The following is a 13,950-nucleotide window of genomic DNA, read 5'->3' on the forward strand; positions in this document are numbered from 1 at the left end:
ATTCATCAGTCTGATGGTTAATCAGCTGTTTATTGCATTATTTTTCCCCATGTATGTTATAAATCATTTTTTGTTACCGTTTTCATGATTTTTTCTTTTTTTTTTTAATATTTTATTTTATTTATTTGTCAGAGAGAAGGAGAGAGAGAGAGAGCACACAGGCAGGCAGAGAGGCAGGCAGAGGTGGAGAGAGAAGCAGGCTCCCTGCCGAGCAAGGAGGCCATGCGGGACTCGATCCCAGGACCCTGGGATCATGACCCGAGCTGAAAGCAGCGGCTCAACCCACTGAGCCATCCAGGCGTCCCTCATGATTTTTTTCTTTGTGGCTTCAGTTCAAAGGTGATGTGCCTAGATGTGAATCACTTTGTATTTATCCTTTGGAGTTCATTTAGCTTAGGGTTCATTAAGTTTTGTGATCAGTAAACTAGTGTTTTTCATCAAATTTTGGGAGTTTTCAGTAGTTACTTCTTCGAATTTTTTCTCCTCCTTTTTCTTTTTCCTCTTTTTTTTTTCTTTGATGTTGCCTTTATACATATGTTGGTAGGTGTGCTGTTATCCCATATGAGGCCTCTGAGGTCCTCTTCATTTTTCCACAGTCTTTTTTTCCCCTTTGTTCTTTCAATTGGATAATTTATTTCTTTGTTTTTAAGTTCACAGATTTTTTTTTAAGGTTATTTATTTATTTGACAGAGATCACAAGTAGGCAGAGAGGCAGGCAGAGAAAGAGGGGGAAGCAGGCTCCCTGCTGAGCTGAGAGCTCGATGCCAGATGCCAGCTCGATCCCAGGACCCTGGGATCAAGACCTGAGCCAAAGGCAGAGGCTTTAACCCATTGAGTTACCCAGGTGTCCCTTGTTCACAAATTATTTTTAAAATATCATCTCATATCTTGAATCTTTGCCTTTGTTACACTTTTCAACTCTAGTGTTTCCAAGTTTTAAAAGTATTTAAAAGTATTTCTTTATTTGATTCTACTTGTGTAATTGTTGTATTTTTCTTTAATTTTTAATATATGATTTCCCTTAACTCTTTGAACATATTTATTCTATATTTTAAAAGTTTCCTGGCTTTATATTGATATAATTGATATATAACGTTGTGTTTGTTTAAGGTGTACAGTATGTTTATTTGATGTATTTATATATTGCAAACTGATTACCACCATACCATTAATGTCACACCTTATAATTACCATTTCTTTTTGTGATGAGAACATGTAAGCAACTTTGCAACTTTGAAATGTAAGGTATGATGTTACTAACTGTATTTATCATGGTGTATAGGTGAGATTCTCAGGACTTATCCATGTTATAACTAGAAGTTTGTACTCTGAGCAACATCTGTTTTCCCGTCTCTCCAGCCCCTGGTGACAACACTTCTAGTATCTTTGTATGAGTTTGGGTTTTTAGATTCCACATATAAGTGATATATAGCATTTGTCTTTCTTTTCTGATTTATTTCACTTAGCATAATGACCTCAAGGTCCATCCATGTTGCAAATGTCAGAAAGTCCTTCTTCTGGCTGAATGATATTTCTATCTGTCTATCTCAAATTTTCTTTATCTATCCATTCATCTGTTGATAGACACTTAGGTTGTTTCTCTGTCTTGGCTATTGTGAATGATGCTGCAGTGAATATGAGAGTACAGATAATTCCTCAAAATAATGATTTAAGTGTAATTGCTGGATCACGGTAGTTCTATCTTTAATATTTTGAAGAATCTCTGTACTATTTTTCTTATTAGCTGCATCAGTTTAATTTCCTACCACCAGTACACAAAGGTTCCCTTTTCTCTACATCCTCATCACCACTTTATCTCTTATCTTTTTGATGATAACCATATTCTTTCCTGCTTTGTCAAAGACTGGTTGACCATAGAGTTGAGGGTCTATTTCTGGGCTCTCTATTCTGTTCCATTGATCTATGTGTCTATTTTTGTGCCAGTACCATACTGTCTTGATGGTGACAGCTTTATAATAGAGTTTGAAGTCTGGAATTGTGATGCCACCAACTTTGGCTTTCTTTTTCAATATTCCTTTGGCTATTTGAGGTCGTTTCTGGTTCCATATAAATTTTAGGATTATTTGTTCCATTTCTTTGAAAAAAATGGATGGGATTTTGATAGGGATTGCATTAAATTTGTAAATTGCTTTAGGTAGCATAGACATTTTCACAATATTTGTTCTTCCAATCCACGAGCATGGAACATTTTCCATTTCTTTGTGTCTTCCTCAATTTCTTTCATGAGTACTTTATAGTTTTCCGAGTATAGATTCTTTGCCTCTTTGGTTAGGTTTATTCCTAGGTGTGTTATGGTTTTGGGTGCAATTGTAAATGGGATTGACTCCTTAATTTCTCTTTCTTCTGTCTTCTTGTTGGTGTACAGAAATGCAACTGATTTCTGTGCATTGATTTTATATGCTGACACTTTACTGAATTCCTGTGTAAGTTCTAACACTTTTGGAGTGGAGCCTTTTGGGTTTTCCACATATAGTATCATATCATCTGCAAAGAGTGATAGTTTGACTTCTTTGCGGATTTGGATGCCTTTAATTTCTTTTTATTGTCTGATTGCTGAGGCTAGGATTTCTAGTCCTATGTTGAATAGCAGTGGTGATAATGGACATCCCTGCTGTGTTCCTGACCTTAGTGGAAAAACTCTCAGCTTTTCTCCATTAAGAGTGATATTCGGGCGCCTGGGTGGCTCAGTGGGTTAAGCCGCTGCCTTCGGCTCAGGTCATGATCTCAGGGTCCTGGGATCGAGTCCCGCATCAGGCTCTCTGCTCAGCAGCAAGCCTGCTTTCCTCTCTCTCTGCCTGCCTCTCTGTCTACTTGTGCTCTCTCTCTGTCAAATAAATAAAATCTTTAAAAAAAAAAAAAAAAGAGTGATATTCACGTGTAAACCTGGCAGTTCACAGACCTGTACCCCTGGGGATAAAAATGCATTATGTTTATAAAAAAATAAAAAATAAATTAAAAAATTTTTAAAAAAGAATGATATTCGCAGTGGGTTTCTGAAAACCTACTTTTTAATTTGCTTGTAAGATAACATTCTCTCCTGTTTTTGTCCTACTTCATTACTTCTCCATGTGATCCGCTCCTTTTCATACCTCTGAATATTTATTTATGTATTTTGATCTAAATATCTTTCCTAGGTGATACCATTGGGTTCCCTTGCTTTAAGCACTCCCCCACCTTTTAAAAAAAGATTTTATTTATTTATTTGACAGAGAGAGAGAGCACAAGCAGAGGGAGTGGAAGATGGAGAAGCAGGCTTTCCACTGAGTAGGAGACCTGATGCAGGGCTCAATCCCAGGACCCTGGGATCATGACCCAAGCTGAAGGCAGATGCTTAATGACTGAGCCACCCATGTTACCCTTAAGTTCCCTTTTTGAAGATGACTCCCAGATGCATATTTCTGGCTTCAACTTCTTCTACCTTGAGCTTGACAGTATTTTCACTTGGATGGCCAGTAAACATTTCAAACTTAATAGATGGAAAACAGAACTCTTTAACCACTTTCTCCATCAAATTTATTCTCTTCGGTTTTTAAATGATCCTTTAAAAAGGGTAAATCAGATTATGTCATTTTCCTGATCAAAATAACTTTGGCTTTCCTTTACATTTAATATGAAACTCAGTTTCTTACTGTGATTAAAAGAGTTTATAGACATAACCCCTGCCTACCTTCTCTGAACTTCTCTTCCTTTACTCAATCACATTATTCTTCTAGCTGTTTCTTGATATTACCTGTTCACCTCTTTTTACATTTGGATGTTCCTATAAACTACAGTGCTCTTCTCACATATCTTCACATGTTATCATTTGTTATCATATCATTCAGGTTTGTGTTCAGATCTTACCCCTTTATGAGGTGTGTTCTGACTTCCCTATCCAAAATACAGCTCCTTGTCTATATCATGCTCTGTCTCCTTAAGCTATGTGAAAATATATTGCTTCTTCCTCACTCTCCTCCATAGACTGTAAGTTTCATGAAGGTAGGAACTTGGTCTTGTTCACAGCCATATCCTTAACTTTATGAACAATGCCTGGCATAGTATAGGTGCACAGTATTTGTAGAATAAAAGTGTTTTGTGTAGAATTAGTATGTCATTAGTGAATTAATAAAGAATGACTAAGTAACAATGACTAGACTTGTGATAGTTGTATATTTAAATGCATTCAGGCATTAACTTTGCCCAGTGTTGATATGATTAATACTTATAAATGTTGCTCTATGAAATTTATATTTTAGACCTTTTAGGGAATTTGAAGATGAGAAAATTTAAGACTTTAAAAGGGAATAGAAGGGCGCCTGGGTAGCTCAGTGGGTTAAGCCGCTGCCTTCGGCTCAGGTCATGGTCTCAGGGTCCTGGGATCAAGCCCCACATCGGGCTCTCTGCTCCGCAGGGAGCCTGCTTCCCCCTCTCTCTCTGCCTGCTGCTCTACTTGTGATCTCTCTCTCTCTCTGTCAAATAAATAAATAAAATATATATAAAAAAAAGTTACTATAAAAAAAATAAAAGGGAATAGAATATATCAAAAGAGTAAGAGTGGCTGAATATTTAGGTCCTGTATTTGCTTCACTTATGCATTCTTTCTGGTAAAAGATGGTAAGCATAAACTTAATACAGCTTCTGTTATCTGAGAATTTAATAGTTCTCTTTTATAACTTGGTTAATGAGTCTGGAAAATGGCTTATTTTAACATAGTTGGCTATGTTGAAAAACAATCTTAAAAGCCATCTTCATCTTAATATCTTGAGAGCAGTGAGTCTTAGCTTACTAGCAGTTATTCCACAAAACTAGCTATATAGATGTGAACTGGCAAAGTATAGATATACTTCCCAACTCAGCATCAGTTTAAAATGCAAACAGATCCAGTTTTTAAATTGGTGAAGTTTGTGTTCTCTGTCACAGTTAAAACTTAGAATGTGACTTTCGTTATCTTTATTAAAGCAATTATACTGTACTGAGTTTTTTTTGTTTATTGCTTCAGCTATAGGCATTTTATAATAAGTAATGAGATGAAAGATTGATGTTCTATAAAATAAATTTTTTCTTATTTTTAAAAAAAGATTTATTTATTTATTTGAAAGAGAGTACAAGTGGAGGGAAGGGGAGAGGGAGAGAGAGAATCCTTAGGTAGCCTCCCCACTGAGTGTGGAGCCTGACATGGGGCTCCATCCCAGGACTCTGAGATTGTGACCTGAGGTGATATCAAGAGTCAACTGCTTAACCACCTGAGCCACTGAGGTGCACCTATAAAAGAATTTCAAATATCACTGTACATGAACCCAGCTCTCACAGCCAATTTAAAGGGATAGAGGAGAGTCCTTTCGAGTTTCCAGTTTTCCCGAAATGACATGCTAGAGCAATCGTAGAGCCAGTTGGAAGTTTCTAGAGGAGGAGAAACATTTGCATATTTCTGGTATCATCTTCTAAGAACTGGAACCCACTCTGCTGTAGGACAGTTCTGCTTATTAAGCTCCTCATAGCTGTGAAATCCCCAGCCCCTCTTTTTTGGGGGGGAGGGGCGCTTCTTTTTCTAACCATAAAGCATTTTTCCTTCCAGATTCCCAGGTATATAACTGTATATTTTTTAGCTCTCCCAAAATTCTGATTTTATATTTCTTGTGTATATAGCCAGTACTTTGTAATATTTTCTCTGTGTTATGTAATTTGGCCTTTTTTATTAGACTTCTGATAGCCAAGTATATTTTTGGAATTTATCTTCTTTGTTAATATATACTCTTCACATTTATTACTTCAAAGAAAGGCATCATATTTAATGCTTTCTTTCCATGAAGAATGAACATAACTTTGAAATTCCCCAAAGGAAAAAATTATTTGTGTGGTCTATAAATTTATCAGGACTATACAATTTCTAGTATGCATATTTTTAAAAATATCTTTTAGTTATTTATTTGACAGAGAGAGAGGTCATAAGTAGGCAGAGAGGCAGGCAGAGAGAGAGGGAGAAACAGGCTCCCCACTGAGCAGAGAGCCTGATGTGGGGCTTGATCCCAGGACCCTGAGATCATGACCTGAGCCGAAGGCAGAGGCTTAAACCACTGAGCCACCCAGGCGCCCCTCTACTATGCATATTTTAACTTAGCAACTAGCCCTTCTTTTGGGCTCTCGAATTTTTTTTTTTTTTAACTGTATCTTGGAAGATAGTAGGTCTTGTAAGAGCTCTTTGCACCCAAATTCACTTGTTCAGTGAGAAGTTTGATTTTTATTATAGTAGCAGAAGGTTACAGTAGTGGTAGCTTATTCCATCTATCTCTTAACATCCTGTACACACTGCTTCTCAAGCTATTCGTGGTGAAATACTAATTTTAAAAATTTCCAGTTCATCAAAGACTGATATTTTTGTAAAATACAGTACAAATCAGTTACTAGAAAAGTGGAATTTTAAAAATACGAAGTGTAGGCCCCAATCTTTATTATAAGATTCACAGATATGAAATTATTATATCAAATTTCTATAAAACATTCTAAGCACTTATTCTCAATCCTGTGTTTATCTTATTTCAGAGTAGTAGAAAGTAGTAGACTAATAACATAGACTAGTGAAAAACAGGTTGCAGGTCAGCATTGGTCTATAGACCATACTTTTTATTTTGTTTAAAATTTGTTATCTTTTTACTTTTAAAAAATTTTAACTGAAGTATAGATTGCATATAATATTAAGCTTAGGTGTGCAATGTTCAGCGGTTATGAAATTCTCACCTGATAAGCATATTACTGTATTATAGACTGTATTCCTTATCCCCGTGACTTATTTATTTTACAGTGGCAGTTTGTACCTCTCATTCCCCTTCATCTATTTTGTCCAGGCCCCCACCCCCAGACCCAGACTTTTTAGTAATATATCCATAGCCTGCTCTTCGTAGTGTTTAATGTTATGAGTTCTTTGAATCTTAATCAATATGGTTAATAGTATTTATCCTTTAAAAAATATTTTCATGTGTTTCCTTTTCAGAACCGAGAGCTCCAAATCATGAGAAAGCTAGATCACTGTAACATAGTCCGATTGCGTTATTTCTTCTACTCAAGTGGTGAGAAGGTAGGTCTTGCAGAAAGTGTGTACTGAATGTTATGATAGACTTGTTATTTTTCTAAAATTAGTCATCATTCTCTACTACATCTCCCACCCTAGCCCAATTAACAGAACAGTTTTGCTAATTGAATGGAAGAATTCTAAAACACAGGCCCTAGTGATTCTGAACTTAAGATATAGTCATTGAATATCATTTCATATCAGAAATTATTTATGAAATAATAAAGAGAATGAATTTTTAAGAATTTTCTTTTTTAGAATATTTGTCTTTAGTTCTTTATATATATGTACATATATCATAAACTTTCTGTGTTCCTTAGGTGCTTCTGGAGCCCCATGATAGTTCCACCTGTTTATTAGAGGGTGGAAAATTATGTCATTTTAAGTAGAAGTATTGGAGGAAAAGGGGAAACAGGAAGACTTTGGTTGGACTAGAGTGAGACTTAAACACTGGGAGGCAAGTTTAACCTGTCTTTGGTGAGGGAAAAAGTTAGAAAGGTGTAATATTACAAAGTTTGTTGTAAGTGGCCACTATTTATGATCACATTTAATTTTGCGAAAGTGAAGGATAATTAAAGGAGACTTTCTGCTGTTCATCCCCAGCCCTTTTGGTCTTTCTGTTCATATGATGACAGTAACTATAACTAACAAACATCATTGTGCTTATTGGAGTTTGGAAGCACAGAAAATCAGTTTCTTTTGTTTTACTTGCTTAGTTCTGCCTGTTCACTCTCTCTTCTTCCCAGATTCAATATTTTCCTTACTTTCTACTTCACTGGTTTGGGGTGAGAGGGCAGGGCAAATAATAAACTACTTAATCTTTTTGGCTAAACAAATATGACTTTGGAGAAGACCAATTGATATTTTGGACCTCAGATTTCTGGTATATACTGTCTAAAGTTCCTAGATCCATAATTCCTCTTGATTTCTAAGCACAGTATTTTTTTAACTTAATGTAACTATTTCCCAGTGTACCAGTGTTTAACCATTTTCTGTTAAGTTTTATTTAGATTATTTCCTTAGAAGTTCTTCTTTTCATGTCAAAGCCTGTAATATGGGAAGGTTCCTATGTGTTAAGCCACAATTGTGATATACCTCCTGTGAATACATAAATGTTAAATATTTGAATGTGTTTGTGTCAGTCATAGCTAATGTTTTAGCAGCCATAATTAGCAAATTGTCTCCTTAGTGACTGTTGTTTCTCAGGTGCTTATATTAGGGAGTGTAAGCCCTTGTTAAGTATTTGAGCCCTTTCGTTTCTAAAGCCAGTTAGGAGGTTCATGCTACCTTTTTTTTTTTTTTTAAACCTAGCAAACTGCCTGTTATATCTTTAATCTTATCTATTCTGACATCTTTACTTTTTCCTGTCCCTTCCCAAATAAAATTATGGACCATCTGTTATGTTCACAGCACTCTTATAATGGAATTTTGCTTCCTCATGACTTTTTGTTATTAGATGCTAGACATAATACCCCAGGGAGGAAAGTAAAGGTCAGAATCATTTGTTCCATGAACCACTAGATTACATGGAGATTGGTTTGCAAAGGACTCCTTACAAAGCCCCTAAACATTTTCTCATGATTACTTTATTTATGTAGCTTTCCCTATACAGCAGACACTGTGCTTAGTATTTTACAAATATAACTCATTTAATGCTTATGAAGATAAAGAGCAGAAAAGGAAGAATGTCAGACTTTTAAATATAAGGCTCTATTTGTGGCAGCATCAAAAGGTTGACCTATCTGTTTTTGGTCTGGTGAAAGCCTTGTTCACAGTCTGCCCTCACCCTCACTTAATCCTGCCTGGGGAGTGACAGTGGACTGTTATCTGTATACGGCAGTGGATGGATTTCCCTCCCTGCTGCTGCTCAGAGCTGCTTATTATCATAAATGGTCTTACAGATAAAGAGCAATTGAGAAGTCATTAAGGGAGATTAACCAGGAGGACGCTGAACCTCTGTTATAAAAAAGAAATGTACTTTCTAATGTTTTATTTATCTCAGAAACTTTCTCTTGAGCTTTGTAAATTTTCCCAAAGTGAAAAAAAAAAAAAGTTTCCTCTTAGTCTCTTAGTTTTGGATAGCTTCATTAAAAATAAAAAAAAATTGAAAGAAAAGTTGTGATATAGTGCTGAAGATAATGATCCTTCTTCCTTAACAAAAAGGAAGGGTTTTCTGAAGATATGCAGAAATTCACAGCTTCAGGACCTCTCATAATCTTTCAGCCACCAAAAAGATGATTTCTTCTTGCCCTACTCATGATCTCCACTTCCATTCTTCTGAATTGTTCTGGCAGGGCTAACATCACTCATCAGACCAGGTATTAAATTAATATATCCCATATGAGAAGAGAGGTTCTGCACTCGGGTTGAGAACTCAGGTTTGTAGTTATCAGTTCTAACTCTTAAGAGTCCTGAGAGTGAACTTACAACTGCCTTTTAGAAAAGGATCTAAGTATCTTAGGGAATTCTTACAAATTTTTAAAGATGATTTCTCTCTGAATATGACAGTCCTATATTGGGTAGGCATTTTTTCTAACAGAAGCATTATTTACTACCTATGTGTATATATTAGAAGAGTTTGGGGGAAGAAATAATAGTTCAAGATGTCTCTGGGACATGCAAATAGAAATCCCCATGAGACAGATACATGTATGATTTCATAGGTGGTAGTAGTAGCTGACAGTGGAGGGTGGGTGGTAAGTAGAGAAAGGGTATTGACAAGGTTGGGCCGATAGAGTTGTGTAGCCATGTGGTAGAACTCTTAGGAATTCTGGGACAAGGGAGAGGGGATGTTTGAGACCAGGACAGTAAAGAGCCAACAGTTTGCCAAGTACTGCCTTCTGGTCCTAGAATGTGAGAATAGCCTTCATTTGGGAGACTGCAAGGAAGCCAGTGCCTTTGGGTAGGTCCTTTGCCTAGGACAAAGCAGTAAAAACAACAAACAACAACAACAACAACAAAAAAAACCCTCTGTGAAGAGACTGGGATTCAATACTCCATGAAGAGTTTTTCTTCAGTGTGCTAGAGAGCTCAGGGGAACATTTGGGCAAGACATCAGTGGTCAGAACATAAGCCTAAAGGAGATGTGAGCTGGCAATTAGGGGGACGATTTTAGAAATTGTGAGGATGAAAAAAGAGAAGAATTCAGTGTTTCAGGATTATAAGGGTGAAAGACTGGTTGATGTATATGGAAGCATTTCATAACTCTCTTATTGTTGTCCTCATCTCTCCCTCTCTACCATTTTCTCAGTCTCTTCTGTTCCTTTTGTCTCTTTCTGCTTCTTTTCACTCTGGGCTCTAGGTCTCAATCTTTCGGTCTCTGGGGTTCTGTCCCTCTCTTGGTTTGTGTCACCTGCTCAGATTTCTTTTCCTCTTCAACTCTGATATCTGTCTGTCTGTCTCTCTCTCTCTCTCTCTCTCTCTCTCATTTAATTACTATATGGATTTCAATCTCACCCCTCTTTTGTTGGGTTTCTACCCATCTTTCTTTGAATATCTGATCCTTCTGAGTCTGTATGGATTCTCATCTGTCCTGAGCCTTCTTCATTCTCTTTCTTGGCCTTTGTTTGTTTCTTTCTTTCTTTTCTCTTTCTTTCTTTTTTTGCCTCTATTACTCCCTTTTTTGAAAATTTTAAAGAAGAAAATTTTTACTCACTATCCTGACTTTTGACTTCTACTCTCTTTCTTCCCTTCTTCTCTTCTCTCCTTTCCTTTCCTATTCTTTTCATTTCTTTTCCTTTCCTCTTTTCTTCTTTCTTTCTTTCCTATCTCATTTCATTTGTACATGTTACATAGTTGTATGAATAATTATTTATAACCTTATAAACTTTGAAGATCTCATAAAGCTTTCTATGTTGCCTCATAGTATTTGTAGTTATTGATTATGCAGTATTCCATTGAATTGTCGAACTGCATAATACTCCCTAAGAATTCCTCCACTGTGCTACCCCAGGGCTTCATCATAATTTTTATCTATAAGCACTTTTCAGCTCTGGGTGAAGTTAAGAGTAGGCTTACTGGGGCGCCTGGGTGGCTCAGTGGGTTAAAGCCTCTGCCTTTCGCTCAGGTCATGATCCCAGGGTCCTGGGATCGAGCCCCGCGTCGGGCTCTCTGCCTGGCGGGGACCCTGCTTCCTCCTCTCTCTCTCTCTGCCTGCCTTTCTCCCTACTTGTGATCTCTATCTGTCAAATAAATAAATAAAATCTTTAAAAAAAAAAAAAAAAGAAAAAAGAGTAGGCTTACTGCAATATTTGGCAAATATTTCCACTGACCACAGTTTGACTAAAAGGTTACGTCTGTTTTGGTAAAATTGTCTTTATTTTGCTCTACCCTGCCATTTTAAAGACTAATTTTCTTTAGCATTTGTTTAGCATATAACTGGGGAAAAGACTATCCATAGTAACTAAAAGAAGGGGGAATTAAGTCAGGACAGAGAGCAGAGGTGTGACCTAATTAGTCTTAGTCATAGTCATCTGGTTGGAGTTATTAGTGTTTGCTGTAGTAACTAGAGCATCAGGTAGTCAATCAGTATACTTTAGATTACTCAGTAGACTTTAACTAACTTTGATTTAGTTCAGAAGAAGTAGCACTCTTTGTCCTTGACCAGACAAAAATGGGGATTTTTGAATGTTTTATAAGTCTAGGCTTTTTCATAAATTTATGTTTTTTCATTATCAGTATTTGATAGTAGAAGCTCCTTTGCCCCTAAATAAAATTTTATGAAGAACCGTATCCTATAAAAAGAACAGGTAGAATACAAAGTTGCTTTGGTTGAAGCTAGGGTATGGGACCGGCTAATATTGTCTTTCCTGAGTTGCACCTCATCTCTGTAGAACCCTAGGAGTCTGAAGGACGAACATAGTATGTAAACCGCATTTTGTCTTTACAGGAGACTCAAATTTTATTTGAAAAAAATTTTTTTTAGAGAAATTTCTGTAAGTAACCCTACATGTGAAAATATTTTACCTGTGAAATACTAGATTGGTAAAATCATAGATTGGTAATTTGAATAATAAAGAAATAGCCTTCCTTAAAAAAAATCTCTCCCTCTACTTGCATGAGAGGCAGTTTAAATAGCAAGGATGACAAATTGATTTCATTCTCCATACCAACTTTGCTCTATTGATAGTAACTGTGTAGAGGGAGGGCTGTGTATAGAAGGAAAGGATTCTACCACTGCTTCTGGGATCAGAGAGAAGAGTGCTGTGCTTTATTATGCCTGTTGGTCACTAGCCCTGGAGAGGAAAGGGTAGGGGTGAATCTGTTCTGAAAATTAAAAAACTCTGGCTTTGTAGTGGGGTTTACATCCCAGTTCTGCCACTTGATAGCAGTGTGACTACGCAAGATATTTACCTTCTAAGCCTTTTTCCTCTTCTCATCTGTACAGTAAGGATTTTGTAATAAGAAAAAAAGTGTAACACTGTTTAAGTGCTTTATCGTAGCACTTGGCATATAATTAACACTTAATAAACATTAACTTACTACTTTGCAAATTATAATTTACTAGTAGCAAATATATATTGCGCTTGCTATGCATCAGATATTGCTCTCAGCAGTTTACATGTACTTTATAACTCACTTAAACCTTATAGCCACCCAGTGAAGATTGGGTACTGTTACTATCCCCCATTTTATAGAAGAAACTGAGGCACTTGCAGTTAAGTAAGCTACCTGAGAGTCATACAGCTACTGAGTGGCAACATTAAGAGTACATTCTAGGCAATCTTTCTCCAGGGTCTGTATAGTATGCTGTAGTATTTAGTGCAGAATGTCCTTTTCTGCAGGAGCAGGGTATTAAACATGTAGCATTTAAAAATATCTCAATAATAATTGCTAAACAAAGAGAGGTTATACAGTGTCTACTTTGGAGAATTTTTAGAAAAGAATAAATAGCGTTTGTTTCAGGACAATAATAGTAGTAGTAGCGATGATAGCCAAAACTTGTGTGGTGCCACAAAACAGATAATCATATCAAAAAATGGGCAGAAGATATGAACAGATACTTCTCCAATGAAGACATACAAATGGCTATCAGACACATGAAAAAATGTTCATCATCACTAGCCATCAGGGAGATTCAAATTAAAACCACATTGAGATACCACCTAACACCAGTTAGAATGGCCAAAATTAGCAAGACAGGAAACAACGTGTGTTGGAGAGGATGTGGAGAAAGGGGAACCCTCTTACACTGTTGGTGGGAATGCAAGTTAGTGCAGCCACTTTGGAGAACAGTGTGGAGATTCCTGAAGAAATTAAGAATAGAGCTTCCCTATGACCCTGCAATTGCACTGCTGGGTATTTACCCCAAAGATACAGATTTGGTGAAAAGAAGGGCCATCTGTACCCCAGTGTTTATTGCAGCAATGGCTACGGTCGCCAAACTGTGGAAAGAACCAAGATGCCTTTCAACGGATGAATGGATAAGGAAGATGTGGTCCATATACACAATGGAGTATTATGCCTCTATCAGAAAGGACGAATACCCAACTTTTGTAGCAACATGGACGGGACTGGAAGAAATTATGCTGAGCGAAATAAGTCAAGCAGAGAGAGTCAGATATCATATGGTCTCACTTATTTGTGGAGCATAACAAATAACATGGAGGACATGGGGAGATGGAGAGGAGAGGGAGTTGAGGGAAACTGGAAGGGGAGATGAACCATGAGAGACTATGGACTCTGAAAAACAACCAGAGGGTTTTGAAGGGGCGGCGGGGGGTGGGGTGGGTGGGAGGTTGAGGAACCAGGTGGTGGGTAATAGGGAGGGCACGTACTGCATGGAGCACTGGGTGTGATGCCAAAACAATGAACAGTTATGCTGTAAATAAACAAATAAAAAAAAATAAATAAAAATAAAAAAAATAAAACTTGTGTGGTGCTTA

General features: G+C 36.8%; 1 protein-coding gene across 2 annotated transcripts in view; it reads left to right on the forward strand.

Annotated features, from left to right (window-relative positions):
* GSK3B (glycogen synthase kinase 3 beta) overlaps window positions 1-13,950 on the forward strand; it is a 209,890-nt gene that overhangs the window by 95,353 nt on the left and 100,587 nt on the right. For both annotated transcript variants that reach the window (XM_046003800.1, XM_046003801.1), the window contains exon 3: window positions 6,989-7,072. In XM_046003800.1, the coding sequence (XP_045859756.1) occupies window positions 6,989-7,072 (84 nt within the window). The remainder of the gene's footprint in view (window positions 1-6,988; window positions 7,073-13,950) is intronic.

The sequence above is a fragment of the Meles meles genome, chromosome 4 (assembly GCF_922984935.1).
Source record: "Meles meles chromosome 4, mMelMel3.1 paternal haplotype, whole genome shotgun sequence".
Taxonomy (NCBI): domain Eukaryota; kingdom Metazoa; phylum Chordata; class Mammalia; order Carnivora; family Mustelidae; genus Meles; species Meles meles.